Source organism: Atractosteus spatula, chromosome 13, assembly GCF_055471065.1.
Source record: "Atractosteus spatula isolate fAtrSpa1 chromosome 13, fAtrSpa1.hap1, whole genome shotgun sequence".
In the NCBI taxonomy this organism is placed as follows: Eukaryota; Metazoa; Chordata; class Actinopteri; order Semionotiformes; family Lepisosteidae; genus Atractosteus; species Atractosteus spatula.
Window position 1 is genome coordinate 1,853,343 of NC_142718.1, and position 19,621 is coordinate 1,872,963.

General features: G+C 57.8%; 2 protein-coding genes across 2 annotated transcripts; one reads left to right on the forward strand and one right to left on the reverse strand.

Moving 5' to 3' along the window:
• Nucleotides 1-716: 716 nt before the first annotated feature.
• On the reverse strand, nt 717-7,993 carry st13 (ST13 Hsp70 interacting protein). The gene is made up of 13 exons (XM_088929941.1): nt 7,898-7,993; nt 7,368-7,513; nt 5,991-6,048; nt 5,754-5,823; nt 5,004-5,077; nt 4,703-4,769; nt 4,301-4,385; nt 4,012-4,122; nt 3,648-3,750; nt 3,213-3,329; nt 1,858-1,906; nt 1,647-1,735; nt 717-1,480 (listed from the first exon to the last, which is right to left on the reverse strand). Exons 2-13 carry the CDS (start codon nt 7,475-7,477, stop codon nt 1,349-1,351), a joined length of 1,065 nt encoding a protein of 354 aa, XP_088786067.1. The 5' UTR covers nt 7,478-7,513; nt 7,898-7,993; the 3' UTR covers nt 717-1,348.
• Nucleotides 7,994-8,117: 124 nt separating this feature from the next.
• Nucleotides 8,118-18,469, forward strand: xpnpep3 (X-prolyl aminopeptidase 3, mitochondrial). The gene is made up of 10 exons (XM_088929940.1): nt 8,118-8,430; nt 8,967-9,089; nt 9,288-9,704; nt 10,104-10,300; nt 10,513-10,575; nt 11,300-11,413; nt 14,892-14,977; nt 15,300-15,483; nt 17,025-17,145; nt 17,630-18,469. The coding sequence occupies exons 1-10, from the start codon at nt 8,349-8,351 to the stop codon at nt 17,794-17,796; spliced, it is 1,554 nt and encodes a 517-aa protein (XP_088786066.1). The 5' UTR covers nt 8,118-8,348; the 3' UTR covers nt 17,797-18,469.
• Nucleotides 18,470-19,621: the final 1,152 nt, after the last annotated feature.

Here is a 19,621-nt window from a genome sequence, read left to right on the forward strand (position 1 = left end):
GTGGGTGAAATCTAACTGCCAGTGCAATTAGTCTGCTGCACTTCCACTGCCCTGGAGCCAGGTGAACCTCCTTTTACACCAGTGGGGTTTAACCTGCTGTCCAATATATACACTGTGGGAGCTAAATAGGAGAAGATAGTGCTGTACCACTTTTCTTTTGCTTAAATGGATTTGCATATCGGCTCCCCCCCCCCCGCACACACCCGGGTCTGAAGGGTGTGTTCTGAGTCCCTGTGAGGCTCTGATGCTGTGGGGTGGAGCTTGGGTCATGTGACCAGTTGCCTCTGCCCCAGATTCCCCAAGTGAGGTCATAACCATCTTGGGAGTTGGAGTCCAGTCCTGGTTCTGGAGGGCCGATCAGTGTGGCTGCAGCAGGGCTGTCCAGTCCTGGTCCTGGAGGGGTCAGTCAGTGTGTCTGCAGCAGGGCTGTCCAGTCCTGGTCCTGGAGGGGTCAGTCAGTGTGGCTGCAGCAGGGCTGTCCAGTCAGTTATGTGAACTAAACACAGCCCCTGCCATCGTATGTGCTGATGCATTTAGTACTGATAGTCATCTTAGAGGCCTTAATATGAACTTACTGAAGAACAACACTGAGCACAGAAGTACAGAGAGGTAAAATGATTAAAGATATCTAAGAATTAAATTTAAACACAGCAATGCCAACGGTTTTAAAAGCACCTGAAGATCAAGGTTACACAAAAAAACCCACTCCAAATGACTCCAGAAAAAAACATTTTCATGTCTTTATTTTTTTTTTAGATTTGATTTAGTTCATTTAATTCCCCAACACAAAAGCTAGATATTTAGTGCTCTTTTCCATTTCAGAGAGCTGTCCTTTGCTTTAACAATTTAAAAAAAAAAAACATTTTCTTGAAGTAGAGAAGTAAATAGGAAAGCTGCAAGTTAAACCTTGGGTTTGCACACCTGGATACACCAACAAACATCCACCCACGAGGGGGGCAGTTAAATATTCCCTGGGGTGCCCTGGATAGAGCTAGTTGCCTCTGGATCTTATCTCCTGAGTGGGTGCTTCAGGTATTGGCAAAACCTGCCCTTAGTTGGACTTCTGCGGGTCTTGATAGCTCCCCGTTCTTAACATCCTCCCCTGAAGGAGAAGGGGGCAGGTGGGATACTCCCAGCTCTTTGAGGTTCTGGATACAGACTTCATCAGGGCCTTGCGTAGAGAGAAAGGTGTCCTGGCAGGGCAGATGTTACCAAAGCGATCTGAACCTTCACCCCCCCCCTCCACCCCAGCAGCCACAGCTGCGCACTGGTGTGCTTTCTGTCATTCACTAATCCTCACCTGCCCTGCCCCCCCAACACCCACTTCCACCCTATCCCCTCCCCAGCTTTAGGGCTGAGCCCCCCCAAACTTGGCAGACAGTTTAGTGATGAGGGCCATGATCTTGGGGTTGCTCTGGTACTTAGAGATGTTGGCTGGGTTCTGAGCCACATCCTGGAAGGCTGCCATCACCTCAGGGTCCTGGAGGAAGAGAGAGACGTCAATAATACAGACACACTGACTGACTGGACACTCCAATACATGAACACTGCACTGAGAGAGAGAGGGGTTCATACAGACACACTGACTGACTGGACACTCCAGTACAAGAACACTGCACTGAGAAAGACAGAGGGGGAATATTTACCTTCATGGCCATCAGAACCTCAGGGTCGTTGAAGATCTCGTTCAGCCCCGGCATGCCGAAGGGGACACCCCCTGGGAAACCAGCTCCCCCTGCAGGACAGAGCAGAGCTGCGCTCACTGACCTGCATGCTATGCTGCAGACAGACAGGCTGACCAGCTGACCACACCAGAGCCACCACTGGTGATGCCCCCACCCCTGTCCCCCTCCTTACCTGGGAACCCTCCATGAGCCCCGCTGGCCTGCTGCCTGGCCTCTTCCTCCTGCGGACGCACAGAGGGCAGACGTTTAACACGCTGGCCAGTGTCTGACCACTATCCCCATCGCTCTCTCTGTGCCATTTCAGTCACGTTCTGTCAGCGCAGCCGTTAGCTCCCTCACCCAACTCACTCCCCTCTCACCCTCCTCCCTCCCTCCCTCACCCAACTCACTCCCCCTCTCACCCTCCTCCCTCCCTCCCTCACCCAACTCACTCCCCCTCTCACCCTCCTCCCTCCCTCCCCTCCCCCCACTCACTCCTCCCTCACCCTCCTCACTCCTCTCTCACCCTCCTCACTCCTCCCTCACCCTCCTCACTCCTCCCTCACCCTCCCTCCCTCACCCCACTCACTCCTCTCTCACCCTCCTCCCTCCCTCCCTCACCCCACTCACTCCTCCCTCACCCTCCTCACTCCTCCCTCACCCCACTCACTCCTCCCTCACCCCACTCACTCCTCCCTCACCCTCCCCCCTCCCTCCCTCCCCCCACTCACTCCTCCCTCACCCTCCTCACTCCTCTCTCACCCTCCCTCCCTCACCCCACTCACTCCTCTCTCACCCTCCCTCCCTCCCCCCACTCACTCCTCCCTCACCCTCCTCACTCCTCTCTCACCCTCCCTCCCTCACCCCACTCACTCCTCCCTCACTCTCCTCCCTCCCTCACCCCACTCACTCCTCCCTCACCCTCCTCACTCCTCCCTCACCCTCCTCCCTCCCTCCCCTCCCCCCACTCACTCCTCCCTCACCCTCCTCCCTCCCTCCCCTCCCCCCACTCACTCCTCCCTCACCCCACTCACTCCTCCCTCCCTCCCCTCCCCCCACTCACTCCTCCCTCACCCTCCCTCCCTCCCTCACCCCACTCACTCCTCTCTCACCCTCCTCACTCCTCTCTCACCCTCCCTCCCTCCCCCCACTCACTCCTCCCTCACCCTCCTCACTCCTCTCTCACCCTCCCTCCCTCACCCCACTCACTCCTCCCTCACCCTCCTCACTCCTCCCTCACCCCACTCACTCCTCCCTCACCCCACTCACTCCTCCCTCACTCTCCTCCCTCCCTCACCCCACTCACTCCCTCCCTCACCCTCCTCCCTCACCCCACTCACTCCTCTCTCACCCCACTCACTCCGTCCTCTCTTACCCTCACCCCAAGCTCTCCTCTCTCACCCTCCTCCCTCCCTCCCACCCCAAGCTCTCCTCCCTCACCCCGAGCACTCCTCTCTAAACCTTCCTCCCTCCCTCCCTCACCCCACTCACTCCTCTCTCACCCTCCTCCCTCCCTCACCCCAAGCTCTCCTCTCTCACTCCTCTCACCCTCTGCGCCCTCTCGTGCTCCTCCCTGGCCTTCTTCACCCTGTCCCTCTTCTCCCTGACCTCCCGCTCCTCTCTCTTCCTCTCGTACTTGCGCCGGTGCTCCGCGATCTTGTTCGCCTGTGGAGACGGAGAGGGGGTGAGAGAATGGGGGGAAAGAGCAGGCACGTTCACCTGTCCAGTGGGGTTCACTGCAGCCTGAGCCGCCAGCCCAGGGAGAACCTTCCTTCCACTTGTGAAGCCATCAGTAGACATCTCACGGACGTTCAGCCTTTTGTCCTGTAGCAGGGCACCCCTCGGATACACAACTCTTACTCTTATTCGATAAGCGGGTTACAGCAGGGCGCTGTAGCTCAGCAGGCTGGCTGGGGCCGTCCTGCTTCAGCCTGTCAGGGGAGAGTCGGCCGGGCACTCGGTAGGGGAGACTGTCATTCGTACCCGGGGCTGCACCTCCTTGAGCATGGCGCTGGCCTCCTCGTCGTAGTCCAGCTTGCAGGCCGTGGCCAGGTCCCGCGCGGCCTCCTCCCAGTGGCCCAGCAGCCTGGCACAGAGAGAGGGGGTGAGGAGGGCGGTGCAGAGCTGCGTCCTGTGAGCGCACTGCCGGGACGCGCGAGGTTCCATACCGTACCTGCGTCTGTGGTCTGCGCTGTACCTGTGCCCTGTGTGTGCATGCTTTACTCTTGCTCTGTGCCCTGTGTGTGTGTGCGCCCTGCTCTGCCCTGTGCCCTGTGTGTGCATGCTCTGTGCCGTCTGCCCTGTGCCCTGTGTGCACACGCTCTGTGCCGTCTGCCCTGTGCTGTACCTGTGTGCCTTCCCTCTCCACTTGTAAGGCTGTGCGGAGTCGGGGTTGATGGCGATGGCCCGGTCACAGTCCCTCACTGCTGCGTTGGGCTTCTGCATCCGGATGTAAACGCTGTGGAGAGGAGAGGGGGGGGGGGGTGCAGACTGGGGTCAGGCTCTCCGGGGTCGCAGTCCGCCTGAGCCCGACCTCAGCAGAGCCAGAGGGCGCGAAGGCCAGCGGCTCTCCCCACTGACGGCTCTCGGGTGATTCGCTAATTGCACCAAGCAGAGAGCAGAGAGAAGAGTCTCACCTGGCTCTCTTGGCATACAGGATGGCCAACCGGGGATTCAGCTTGATGGCTTCGGTGAAGAGATCCAGGGCTTTCGGCAGGTCTCCTGCAGGACACACACACACATACACATGGGACAGATTACCCAGACTGCACGCAGCTCAAAGAGCACAGCAGCCAGAACAGTCCCCTGCCAGAAACACCCGGACACCCCACCCAGGCCCACACCCAGAGCCCGCCAGCCCTGGGGCTGACCTACCTGTCACTGGAACGCAGAGACAGAGAGGAGGAGGAGGGAAGAGGAAGGTGGACAGAAGAAAGGGAGATGCAGACAGGAAGAAACTTGCCACAGGGAGAAGGAAGTAATAACAGCAGTCTGGCGCAGGCACGACAGCAGGAGGAGACGGCCGAAAAGACACCCACCCTCTCCCATCGCGCCGATCGCCTCCATCTTCTTCTCGTTCGCCTGCTCCATCATCTCTTCCGTTACCTAGGAGACCACACTCTCGTCACCAAAGACAGCGCAGTCAAGGATGGAGCTGAGAAACCATGAGGAAGAGAGAAAAGTGCACAGCCAGGGAGACCGGGAGGCAGTGTGGGCTAGTGGTGAGAGCTGAGGCACTGGGAGAGACAGGGAGGCAGTGTGGGCTAGTGGTTAGAGCTGAGAGAGGGAGGCAGTGTGGGCTAGTGGTTAGAGCTGAGAGACTGAGGGTCAAGTTTTCACCTCCAAGTTTTCGAAGTCTCCCATCTCCTGTGGCTCATCTGTGTCAGGCTCTATGACGCCCTCGTTGTCGATTTCTGCAGAGGAAGACAACGCCAAGAACAAGGACAGCTTGAATACCTTGTCCCACCTTCCTGTCTGCACCAATCTGGTACTCTTCCTCGACCCCCTCGCGCGTTCCACTGGCCTTTTCGTGTGCACCTACAGCAGTACAGGGCACTGTGTCTGCAGCTTTATATTCCAGCACAGCTCTTATCGACCTAGACGGGGTCATTATTGGCCATCAGCTAAGACGTAAAACCGAGGCCCCGACTGTCTGTGGTCACTAAATATCCCAGGTTGTTTTTTGAAGAGTTGGGGTGTTACCCCTGTGTCCTGGCCAAATTTCCCCCTGGCCCTTACCAGTCATGGCCTCCTAGTAACCCCCCTCTCTGAACTGGCTTCATCACTCTGCTCTCCTCCCCACTGAGAGCTGGTGTGTGGGGAGCGGACTGGAGCATCACCCAGGTGGGGTACACACTGGTGGGGGGGGAGGGGATCCCCATGACCTGTCCAGCGCTGTGAGTGGGGTGTCCAGAAAAGCGCTGTATATGTACAAGGAACTACTGGCTCATTCCAACCCGCTCCTCTCCCCTGGCTCATCAGCTGCAGTACATTAAACAGGCCTGAAAGACATGCCGATTGACTGACCCTGCCCCACTGTCTAAGACCCACACAGGCAGCCCGCCCCTCGGGGTAACTGGACGGACTTACCCAGCTCGCTCTCCTCGCTCTCCGACGGCTCCGGGGGCGGGGGGGCGGCGGCGGCTTTGGGGGTCTCCTTCTGCGGGGACACAGACGGGGGGTCAGCACACGGATCTACACGACGGCCGCGGCCGCCTCTCAGCGGGGGAGAGAGGCACAGCATAGAGGAGGAAGAGGAGGTGGAGGAGGGGAGCGAAGGAAGAACTGAGAAGGAGGCACACAAGGGATGGGAGAGGTGTGTCATACCTGGGGCGAAGCGGGGGGCACATCGTTCTTGCACAGGGGGGGGATGGTGGCTCCCAAGCTGGAGAAGATACAGAGAGAGAGAGGCAGGGGGCAGTTAGTTCTGACTGGTGCGCTTTGGGAGAAGCAGCCAGGTTACTCTACTCAACACAGAGGAGGGCAGTATGGTCTCAGTCAGGTTTCTGAGGCTCCAGACAACGCTGAGCTTGTTTACTTCAGCCTGAAACGCCGCGTCTTTTCAATATGGATGTCAACCAGTTCGAAAGGGCTTGGAAACGGCACCCAAGGAGGTCCGAGAGCACAGGCAGGGACCCTCTGTGGATACTCAGAGGGTCGATCCCTCGCTCGGACTGCGAGAAAAGACAGACTCAGGGGTTCCCAGGTCAGCCCTGTGAAGCTGCACCACTCTCTATAACACTGGGTCCCAGAGGAACACTCTCTCTCTCCTCGGTTCCGATCCAGCCGAGTTACTAATTGCAGGCTGATCGATTTCAGTTTTCTCTTTAAGGCGTGTTGTAAATTTGCTTTCAGCTCTTCCAACGGCGAGATTCAAAGGTCATCAGGTGTGCCTCCCTGCAATGTAGCCAACCCCCAGCTGTGGGGCGTGGCTGATATAGGGCCCCTCCCACATCCTGGGGTATGACTGCAGAGGGTCCCTCCCCCCGGAAGGGCGTGGTCGACACACATACAGCCCCTCCCACATTCACCAGTCCCCTTTCAAGAAACAACGAGAAGCTGAGCGACACCCTGAGTGCTGAAGCTGTGGGGAACAGCGCCCAAAAGGTCAGGTATCTCCGACACTCAAGGCGGACTCCAGAAATACGCAAATCAATCAAGCCAGCCGTTAGCAACGGAGATACAGACTGCACACTGAAACAAAGACAGAAAGGAACTACTCATCGAACATGTTCCGCCACAGCTGGGTAAAGCGCGGACACGATGATCTCCAACTGCTTCTTAAAGGGAGGCACTTTGTTGTAAAGTGTACAGTACAAATACCACTGCCTACATTCGACCCCCGAAAGAGGAAGTGATGCCACAGCAACTGTAAATTAGCTTCCCCAGGGCAACAATAAAGGGAAAAACTAGTGCAGGTAAAGAGCCCTACCAGCTCAGGGTGTAAACCAGGCAGCTCAAGCTGAGTCGCCGGAGGGCCTAGTGCCCAGTGCTTCTGCCTGCAGACCTTCACTCCAGCTCCCCTCCTCAACACCCGAGGCAGCTGGTTACTGGTTCAACAGCGTTCCCCCAGCTCTTCGGGTGCTGCCGCTGTATGAACAACGCCCCCGCCCCAGTCCTGTGCTCTGATCTGAACAGCGGCACCGCATCCCCGTGCTGTCCAGCCCCCAGCCGCTCCGGGGGAGGGGGGTGGGGGGGGCTCACCTCTCCAGCCAGGTGCGCAGGAACTTCAGCTCGGGCAGGTGCAGCACATCGGGGCTGCTCGTACACAGCTGCACGAACGCCTGCAGCTCCGACACCTTCTTCGGGTCCATGTCGGGTCACGACGGATTAAAGCTAATCACCTTAAGCTGGAAGAGGACCGAGCACAAAATTGAAAAGAAGGAGAAACGCACACGGTCGCTTTCCTGCGCGCTTGAAACAACGGTGGCGGCCGCCCTGCTCACTCACTCTCTACTAATTAATTGGCCTCGCCTTGATTACTCACTGGCGGCGGCTAACCGACATGCACATCGCCCAGCAGTGCTGCACGGCCCAGCGAGGTGAAGACTGCAGCCGAGCGCTGCGGAATGTTCCAGAAGGCTTTGCAACAGTTTTCTTTGCCCCCGCCTCAACCCGAAACACCCACCCGACACTGCTCTCTCATTCCCCAGCCTCGCCCCCTCCCTCCGATTTGCCCCGCAGACCCGCTCTTCCCCCACCCCTCGCACCCTCCGGGAGCAGGCGAAACCCACCAATGCTGCAACTCCCGCCGCTTTTCACTCAGGCTTCTCCGCGGCCCGCCCCGCTAGCGATCAAAACAAGAGCCCAAGCTGAGCAGCGGCGGCGGCGGGGTCCTGAGACTTTGTAACGAGGTCGTGGTCGCATGCAGATGACGTCAAGGAGGCACGGACCAATCGCCGAGGGGAATTTGCTCAGCGGCAAGCCAATGGGAGCGCTCGTCTTAAAGGGGACGTCTCATTCACAGCTGAAGAAACATGTTCGGAACATAGGCGAGTTTGGGCAGGAATAGCGACTTCGTAGCGCTCGCTTTTTCTATTTTGATTATTTTAGCTCTTTGAAATTGTTTTAATTTAGTTTTTTTTGTTGGTGTAAATGACCATCTTTTTGTAGTTAGTCCTACTTAAAACCACCCGTATGAATTATATGCACATCCCCGTTCGTCATTTCTTCTAACTTCCAAAGATGTTCCAGTCAAGCACCAGTTCCGTCAAACCTACAGCACAGCTCTTCGCCTGCTTTCTAACGCGTGCTCCATGGACTCGAGGTTAGAAATATTCGTCCTTGTTCTTCTTCAGAGCGCAGGGTTGGAGCAGGGACTTGTCTTGTCTCCAGTAACCCGGTGTCCATTGCGGACGTGTCGTTAGTACGAGGCTCGTAAGCAATGGTTTGGTGTGTTCTGTGTTTTAGTAGATGGAGGTAGGCCAGCAAGCCCTTCAAGACTCCAGCGAGCTGTGAGAAAGGACATCTCCGTCCTTGTATAGGAGTGTGATTGTTGTATTGGGCTAAAGTTAAACTGAGCTGACGCTTTTGACCACTCAGGACAGATGAGGATATCATTGCATTCGCACTGACAGCCTAAACCACCCAAACGGAAACAGAGAAATTGTTCATTTTTCCTTGTGCTGAAAATCCCTGTATGTGACCAGGCTGCCAGTCGAGCTGTTTTCCTCTGGAAATCTCACAGCGGCGTCGACTGTACCTGTTGGTCAGGGCTGTCGGGAGCCCCCAGCACCCCGACCACACCTGATTATTTTAGCAAAGAGGAATCTCTCTCTCTTCCACCCCCCCCTCCCCCCCCAGGCTGCGTGTCCACCCGGAGGAGCGGCCTGTGTGTCCAGGCCTGTCCGAGCCAACAGAGGTCTCTGCCCCGCAGGTACCTGGGCCAGCCCAGCCCTCACACACACCCCCACCTCCTCAGACCAGGTGAGCTCCTCTCACGCCTGCTGCCTGCCTCCTGTTACTGCCTTCCTCTCTCTCCTGTACAGGGTAACAGACCAGTTCCAGACACCCACCACTCTTTGTGTAAAGAACCGCCACACCCCCTCCAGTGTTCAGAACTGCTTAGTGTTGCCAAGGCACTCCTGACACTCTCTCCCCTTTACTCCTCCTCCTCCCTCCCAGGTGAGGTGACCCCAGCTCTGACCCAGAGGGAGTTTGCTCTTCGCCGCCACAGGCTGATGGCCCTGATCTCCGGGCGGGACGGGGGCGGCCCCCCGAGCGCCGGCCCGGGGCACGTGGCGGTCGTGCTGTCGCACCCCACGCGCTACATGGCCAACGACATCCCGTACCCCTTCCACCAGAGCGCCGACCTGCTCTACCTCTCCGGCTTCCTGGAGCCTGACTCCGCCCTGGTGCTGCACCTGCCCGCCGGCGCCCCCCCGGCCCACCACGCCGCCGCGCTGTTCGTGCCGCGCCGGGACCCCGCCCGCGAGCTGTGGGACGGCCCGCGGTCAGGGCAGGACGGGGCGGCCGCTCTCACGGGGCTGGAGAGGGTGTACCCCACTGAGGAGCTGGGCAGGGAGCTGCTGGGGCTGAAGGGTATGACACTGTTCCCGGGGGGTGGGGGTGGCGTGAGCTGAGCATGGCAGGTCACTGCCCCCGTTGCTTTCTGGGAAATGTAGTTCAGACAGGGATCTTCATCCACTGCCCTTGCACAGACAGGAACTTCACTCCCGCCGTGTAAGGAACATTAATGTGCATGTATTATAGCTAGCTGATGTGTGGGGAGTGTTCATCATCCAGGTGGGGCTGCACACTGGTGGTGGTGGAGGGGATCCCCATTACCTGTAAAGCGCTTTGAGTGGAGTGTCCAGAAGAGCGCTATATAAGTGTAAGCAATCATTATTATTAATTATTAGAGTGCTGTAATGCACACAGTCCCCTGTGCTTCTCCCACTCGAGGCGGCCTCTGAATTCTGTTTCCTTCTCGCTCTCCAGGCTGCACGGTGTGGTACGATGACTCCCACACAAGCCACCCCGAGCTGCACCGGGAGCACGTGCTGCCTCTGCTGGAAGCCAGCCGCAGCGCAGGAGGGCGTGTGCGGCCCCTGAGGCCCCTCACACACAGCCTGAGGGCCGTGAAGAGCCCTGCGGAGACGGCGCTGATGAGAGAGGCAGGGCGCATTACTTCAGAGGTACAGCGCGGCGCGGTACACTACAGTGCACGATAACACACGACAGTACGCCGTAGTGCACTAGACTGCAGTGTAGCTTCACGACACTACGCCGTGTGTGGGCAGTTCTCAGTGGGCGTGGGGCAGTTCTCAGTGGGCGTGGGGCAGTATGCTGTGACTCCAAGCAGGAAGTGGAGTGCAGTGATGTCCGATGTCCCTTCTCTCTGTTCCAGGCCTTCAAGAAGACCATGGCTGCCTCCAGAGCAAATATTGACGAAGCCTATTTATACGCCAAGGTAAAGAGCACTCACTCGCTGCACTGCGCCCCCTGCTGGCCAGTTCAAGACTGCAGGGTCTGTATGAACCCCTCTCTCTCTCAGTGCAGTGTTCATGTACTGGAGTGTCCAGTCAGGGTGTGTGTATGAACCCCTCTCTCTCTCAGTGCAGTGTTAATGTACTGGAGTGTCCAGTCAGTGTGTCTGTATGAACCCCTCTCTCTCTCAGTGCAGTGTTCATGTACTGGAGTGTCCAGTCAGTGTGTCTGTATGAACCCCTCTCTCTCTCTCAGTGCAGTGTTCATGTACTGGAGTGTCCAGTCAGTGTGTCTGTATGAACCCCTCTCTCTCTCAGTGCAGTGTTAATGTACTGGAGTGTCCAGTCAGTGTGTCTGTATGAACCCCTCTCTCTCTCAGTGCAGTGTTCATGTACTGGAGTGTCCAGTCAGTGTGTCTGTATGAACCCCTCTCTCTCTCAGTGCAGTGTTCATGTACTGGAGTGTCCAGTCAGTGTGTCTGTATGAACCCCTCTCTCTCTCAGTGCAGTGTTCATGTACTGGAGTGTCCAGTCAGTGTGTCTGTATGAACCCCTCTCTCTCTCAGTGCAGTGTTAATGTACTGGAGTCTCCAGTCAGTCAGTGTGTCTGTATGAACCCCTCTCTCTCTCAGTGCAGTGTTAATGTACTGGAGTGTCCAGTCAGTGTGTCTGTATTAACCCCTCTCTTTCTCTCTCTCTCTCTCTCAGTTTGATTTTGAGTGTCGGGCTCATGGAGCCAACTTCCTGGCATACCCTCCTGTTGTTGCTGGTGGCAACCGTGCCAACACCCTGCACTACGTCAGTAACAACCAGATTATCAAGGTGAGACAGGCAGCCTGACCCACTCTGCTGCCGGACACTGACCAGACAGACACTGGACAGACTGATGCGCTCTGGTGGAGAATGAGTTCTACAGATTGATGCTGCACACTGAACAAACTGACACGCATTACTGCCACACACTGTGAAGACACACTGATCAAAAGCATTATACTGACCAGCTTAACATCGTACAGACAGGTGACAAACTGACCCGACAGATTGGCACTGTGCACTGTCCCCCACACTGGACAGACCAGTGCACACTGCTTCCAGACACTGCACAGACGCACTGTAGAGACAAACTGACACACATGACAGTGTCATCCATTCAGCCTATTGACAGACACTGTGCAGACTGACTGACACACACTCTACGCACGCTGCGCAGACTGACTGACACACACTCCACACACACTGCGCAGACTCACACACACACTCTACACACACTGCGCAGACTGACTGACACTCACACACACACTCTACACACACTGCGCAGACTCACACACACACTCTACACACGCTGCGCAGACTGACTGACACACACACTCTACACACGCTGCGCAGACTCACACACACTCTACACACGCTGCGCAGACTCACACACACACTACACACGCTGCGCAGACTGACTGACACACACACTCTACACACGCTGCGCAGACTCACACACACACTCCACACGCTGCGCAGACTGACTGACACACACACTCCACACGCTGCGCAGACTGACTGACACACACACTCCACACGCTGCGCAGACTGACTGACACATGCACTCTACACACGCTGCGCAGACTGACTGACACATGCACTCTACACACGCTGCGCAGACTGACTGACACACACTCTACACACGCTGCGCAGACTGACTGACACGCACTCTACACACGCTGCGCAGACTGACTGACACGCACTCTACACACACTGCGCAGACTGACTGACACTCACACACACACTCTACACACACTGCGCAGACTCACACACACACTCTACACACACTGCGCAGACTGACTGACACTCACACACACACTCTACACACGCTGCGCAGACTCACACACACTCTACACACGCTGCGCAGACTGACTGACACACACACTCTACACACGCTGCGCAGACTCACACACACTCTACACATGCTGCGCAGACTGACTGACACATGCACTCTACACACGCTGCGCAGACTGACTGACACACAGACTACACACACACACTCCACACGCTGCGCAGACTGACTGACACATGCACTCTACACACGCTGCGCAGACTGACTGACACACGCACTCTACACACGCTGCGCAGACTGACTGACACACGCACTCTACACACGCTGCGCAGACTGACTGACACACGCACTCTACACACGCTGCGCAGACTGACTGACACATGCACTCTACACACGCTGCGCAGACTGACTGACACACAGACTACACACGCTGCGCAGACTGACTGACACACGCACTCTACACACGCTGCGCAGACTGACTGACACACACTCTACACACGCTGCGCAGACTCACACACACACTCCACACGCTGCGCAGACTGACGCACACTCTACACGCTGCGCAGACTGACGCACACTCTACACACGCTGCGCAGACTGACTGACGCACGCACTCTACACACGCTGCGCAGACTGACTGACGCACACTCTACACACGCTGCGCAGACTGACTGACGCACACTCTACACACACTGCGCAGACTCACGCACACACTACAGACGCTGCGCAGACTGACTGACACACACACTACAGACGCTGCGCAGACTGACTGACACACACACTCTACACACGCTGCGCAGACTGACTGACACACACACTCTACACACGCTGCGCAGACTGACTGACACACACACTCTACACACGCTGCGCAGACTGACTGACGCACACTCTACACACGCTGCGCAGACTGACTGACGCACGCACTCTACACACGCTGCGCAGACTGACTGACGCACGCACTCTACACACGCTGCGCAGACTGACTGACGCACGCACTCTACACACGCTGCGCAGACTGACTGACACACGCACTCTACACACGCTGCGCAGACTGACTGACACACACTCTACACACGCTGCGCAGACTCACACACACACTCCACACGCTGCGCAGACTGACACACACTCTACACGCTGCGCAGACTGACGCACACTCTACACACGCTGCGCAGACTGACTGACGCACGCACTCTACACACGCTGCGCAGACTGACTGACACACGCACTCTACACACGCTGCGCAGACTGACTGACACACACTCTACACACGCTGCGCAGACTCACACACACACTCCACACGCTGCGCAGACTGACACACACTCTACACGCTGCGCAGACTGACGCACACTCTACACACGCTGCGCAGACTGACTGACGCACGCACTCTACACACGCTGCGCAGACTGACTGACGCACACTCTACACACGCTGCGCAGACTGACTGACGCACACTCTACACACACTGCGCAGACTCACGCACACACTACAGACGCTGCGCAGACTGACTGACACACACACTACAGACGCTGCACAGACTGACACACACGCTGCGCAGACTGACTGACACACTCTACACACGCTGCGCAGACTGACTGACACACACACTCTACACACGCTGCGCAGACTGACTGACACACACACTCTACACACGCTGCGCAGACTGACTGACGCACACTCTACACACGCTGCGCAGACTGACTGACGCACACTCTACACACGCTGCGCAGACTGACTGACGCACACTCTACACACGCTGCGCAGACTGACTGACGCACGCACTCTACACACGCTGCGCAGACTGACTGACGCACGCACTCTACACACGCTGCGCAGACTGACTGACGCACGCACTCTACACACGCTGCGCAGACTGACTGACGCACGCACTCTACACACGCTGCGCAGACTGACTGACGCACGCACACTACACACGCTGCGCAGACTGACTGACGCACGCACTCTACACACGCTGCGCAGACTGACTGACACACGCACTCTACACACGCTGCGCAGACTGACTGACACACAGACTACACACGCTGCGCAGACTGACTGACACACGCACTCTACACATGCTGCGCAGACTGACTGACACACGCACTCTACACATGCTGCGCAGACTGACTGACACATGCACTCTACACACGCTGCGCAGACTGACTGACACACGCACTCTACACACGCTGCGCAGACTCACACACACACTCTACACACGCTGCGCAGACTGACTGACACACGCACTCTACACACGCTGCGCAGACTGACTGACACACGCACTCTACACACGCTGCGCAGACTGACTGACACACAGACTACACACGCTGCGCAGACTGACTGACACATGCACTCTACACACGCTGCGCAGACTGACTGACACACGCACTCTACACACGCTGCGCAGACTGACTGACACACATGGTGCAGACATGCGGACAGTCGCTGGGTGACACACACTCTCTCCCTCTCCTCCCTCAGGACGGGGAGATGGTCCTGCTGGACGGGGGGTGTGAGTATTTCGGCTACGTCAGCGACGTCACCCGCACCTGGCCGGTGAGCGGCAGGTAAGGGCTGTCTCGTTCGAAATTCATTAACGTGCCGGTGGGGGGTGCACCAAGAGCACTTGGGGGTGCCTCTTCATTATTCAGGCCAAAGCAGAAGGTCCCCAGGAGAGGGTTTGGGGGGCGTCTCCGCAGGCAGGCAGACTGACAGCTCTGGACCCCCCCCGCGCAGAGCAGGCCATGAGACGCCCGGGGGCTTGGAAGACCGATCTGTCTGGGCGCCGATCTCCAAGGGTCGACCCAGCCCGGGGCAGCGAGCTGGGGGTGTCCGGCACCCCCTGCTGGCCAGCTGCACGCGCTGCTCAGGCTGCCTGTCCCTCCGCAGGTTCTCCCCACCCCAGGCGGAGCTGTACCAGGCCGTGCTGGACATCCAGGGGGCCTGCCTGGCCCTGTGCTCCCCGGGCGTCAGTCTGGACAGCATCTACAGCCACATGCTGCGCCTGCTGGGCGCCAGGCTGAAGGACCTGGGCATCATCAGCTCCAGGGCCGGCGACGCTGACACGCACCGGGTAACTACAGCGCCCCCCGCTGGGCGGCCGCGGTACTTCAGTGGGGAGTGTCATCAGGACACGCTTGTGCGGTGAGCTCTCGGCTCCCTTCTGGACACTCGCAGTGCGTCAGAGTGCACTGTCACCATAACACACAGCGGGTGACTACAGCGCCCCCCGCTGGACCGTGGCATATTGACGGCTTCCCCATCCGTCGTCGGGAGTCTCGGTGTCGCACTCGATCCTCTCCTGTCTCTTGAGCCCAACCTCCCCCCCCGAACTGAGAAAATTTTGATTGAGAAGTCTTTTTCTGACCTTATGGATATATTGCCGGCATCAGGCAGTTTCTCTCCGTGTCCGATGCCCAGTGCCTGATTGGTGCATTTGTACTGTAACATGGGGGCGGATTTCCACAGCTCTTCACTGTGTGGGCTCCCCAGCACGCTCCTCCGCAGCTCGGCCTCCAACTCGCACCAGGCCTTGCCAGCGCATCCCCCCCGCACTCCAGTCTCCGCACTGGGGTCGTCAAAGCCCGGCAGTCACAACAAGGTCTTGTCACTGACCCCTAGGGCTCTGAGTAATTTGTCTTATCCTTGGTGTCTGAACTCCTCCTGTAGGCTCCGGGCAGCGGAGGCTGGCCCTCTCCTGACTGCGCCCAGGCCTAGCGCTGACCGAGCCTTGTCTGGCGCTGCTTTCTGTCGGAGCGGTGGCTCTGTGGCTCAGGACCTGCGCTTGTGGCTGGAAGGTTGCCGGTTCAAATCCCGCAGCCGGCAGAGGAAGCCTACTCCCTTGGGCCCCTGAGCAAGGCCCTTCACCCCAACTGCTCCAGGGGCGCCGTATAAATGGCTGACCTTGCACTCTGACCCCCAGCTTCTCTCTCCCCGTCTGTGTGTCTCATGGAGAGCAAGCTGGGGTCTGCGAAGAGACACATTCCTCATGCAAGAAACTGTATCTGGCCGATAAAGCAACATTAACATTAACATGAGTGTGACGGACAGCCCTCCCTCAGACCCCACAAGAGCGATTCTCTGCCTCTCTTCAGATCTACACTCAAAACTCCCCTTTCTAACAAGGCCCTGCTTGGTTTGCCCTGTATGTTCCGGTGTAGATTTTTTTTCCCCATTTACTTCGTGCTTTTTTTTTTTTAATCTGGTCTTCAACACCACGTACAGCGTCCTTGGGTTTGGAGATGATTATTTATTGTGTCGTTTTTTTTAGCGCGATGCACAAGGAAGCTGGCAGACCAGGGGAGTCTGTGCAGCCAGTCTGGCCCCCTTGGCAGCTGGACTGGCAGCCAGACGCACGCCCCTGGACCACACTTACTGCAGCGTCTTATTTCTGCTCCCCCGGCGTTTGGATTTTCACTGTGGCAGCTACCGATGTGCCGAGTTTCTGTTTTGCTGCTCGGAGGAGGTGTGTTGCGGGCAGCTGTTTCTGTGCCAGCAGCCCCTCTGCCAGCGCCCAGCTCGGGACAGCGGGTTTGTAGTCGTCTTCGCCGGGGGAGACGGCCCGTGTCCCACTGCCTCTCTGACGCGGCGGCGTGCTCTCTCTGCCCCCTGCAGGCAGCCAGGCGCTACTGCCCTCACCACGTGGGGCACTACCTGGGCATGGACGTCCACGACACGCCCGACCTGTCCCGGGCACAACCGCTCCGCCCTGGCATGGCCATCACCATCGAACCGGGTACGAGACTCAGTGCAGTGTTCATGTACTGGAGTGTCCAGTCAGTGTGTGTGTATGAACCCCTCTCTCTCTCAGTGCAGTGTTCATGTACTGGAGTGTCCAGTCAGTGTGTGTGTATGAACCCCTCTCTCTCTCAGTGCAGTGTTCATGTACTGGAGTGTCCAGTCAGTGTGTCTGTATGAACCTCTCTCTCTCTCAGTGCAGTGTTCATGTACTGGAGTGTCCAGTCAGTGTGTGTGTATGAACCCCTCTCTCTCTCAGTGCAGTGTTCATGTACTGGAGTGTCCAGTCAGTGTGTCTGTATGAACCCCTCTCTCTCTCAGTGCAGTGTTCATGTACTGGAGTGTCCAGTCAGTGTGTCTGTATGAACCCCTCTCTCTCTCAGTGCAGTGTTCATGTACTGGAGTGTCCAGTCAGTGTGTCTGTATGAACCCCTCTCTCTCTCTCTCTCTCTCTGTCTTACTCTTCTTTCTGTCTCCCCCAGGTCTGTACATCCCCGAGGATGACAGCAGCTGTCCGGAGCGATTCCGAGGGATGGGCGTGAGGATCGAGGATGACGTGGTCATCAGGGAGGAGGAGAAGGGTCCCCTGGTCCTGTCCGCCGACACCCCCAAAACCATGGAGGAGATCGAGAGGGCCTGCCGACAGTGACCGGGACTAACGGGACAGGAGCGGGCGGGGGGGGGAGGGGTTACAGGAGAGCAGCTGGGAGGGGAACACGGACTTTTTGAGCAGGCCCCGCGTTGGCCCCGCGCGGCGAGCGGTCCCCTGGGTCAAGTCGTGGACTGTGGACACGGCGCCGCACGGGTCTTCCGTTTCAGAGACGATCGGGTCAGTGGCGCCGACCGCCGCAGGACACGGCAGCCCCCCCCCCGGCGATGACACGGGCCCGGGGGGGGGGGGGGACCCGGTTGGAAAGAGGGGGTGCAGGTTCCTAATGGGCCCGAACAGAAGCGAAACGCCTCGACGGCGCCCCCCCTGTGGACACTCACTCACGCGCTGCCTGAGCGGCTGTTCCGCGCCCCGGGGGGGCGGGGAGGAGGGAAGAGGGCGAGGCGTAGCTCGGCAGCCGAGCCGGGAGCTCTGCTGCGCCGGTCCAGTCGGGGCTCCGGGTTGGTACTGGGCTCGGAGCTCTGCGTCCCGGGGTGCGGGCTGCGAGGGTTGTGTATGTGTGCAGAGACGATCTTTCAAGACCTTGATATTGGGTTTCAATACTCATCTAATACAGAGATACTGGACTGTAAAAAGGCACCGTTCTTCAGATGAGGTGTAAAAGCGAGGTCCTGACTCTGATCATTAAAAATCCCGGGGTGTTTCTAGAAAAGAGTTGGCGTGTAACCCCTGTGTCCTGGCCAAATCTCGCCCTGGCCTTTACCAGTCATGGCCTCCTAATAACCCCCCTCTCTGAACTGGCTCCATCACTCTGCTCTCCTCCCCACTGAGAGCTGGTGTGTGGGGAGCGGACTGGAGCATCATCCAGGTGGGGGTACACACTGGTGGTGTGGGTGGAGGGGATCCCCGTGACCTGTCCAGCGCTGTGAGTGGGGTGTCCAGAAGGTAGCTGTAGAAGTGTGAGGAATTATTTTCTCACTGGACAGCTGACCTTGTCCACTGGGCTTGGCTCACCGGACCGACACCCCCTCAACCCTGCCCAGCCGGGGCTATGTGGGACCCCTCCCTTCTCCCCCGATAGAACCCCCTACGCCCCCTCTTTTTATAGTTCCTGTCTCCCCAGATTCTCCAGGTACTGCAGCAGTGCATTACAGGACGTTTACTGAACACTGAGCTCTCACACACAGAGAAATGGAGTGATTCTGTCTTGCTCCCTGCCTTCACGGCAACAGCTGTACTGAATGTTTGACGGCTGTCGGTCCCACACTTGTCTGTCCACTGCTGAGCGATGCGTCCCCCCTCCTGAAATGAACTTTTTCTAAATGCATCGCGCCTGTACCAACCGCAGGCAGGACAGTGAGACAGTGAGGTGCAGATCTCCCCAGAGTTTGGACCCAAGGAAAGCTGCAGGAGGGGGTAACTGGTGTTGGGGGGGGGGGGTCCTTTCCTATAAATTGCCAAATTCTTGCAGTCGTCGTGTCTGAGGAGGAAAAATAAATTATTTTGAAGAATAAGCAGCCAGAATCGCCCTGCAGCTCCCAGCCGGCAGCCCCACTGGAGCCCAGCAGTGTGAGCCTGGCCAGTGCCTGGAGGGGAGACTCCTGGGATCAACTGAGGCTGCTGCTGGGAGAGGTGTTAGTGGGGCCAGCAGGGGGCGCTCACCCTGCGGTCTGTGTGGGTCCTGATGCCCCAGTATAGTGACGGGGACACTACACTGTAAAGAGGCACCGTCCTTCGGATGAGACATAAAACTGAGGTCCTGACTGTCTGTGGTCATTAAATATGACCACAGACGTTTCTCGACAAGAATAGGGGTGTAACCCCAGCGTCCTGGCCAAATTTCCCCCTGACCTTTACCCTTCAT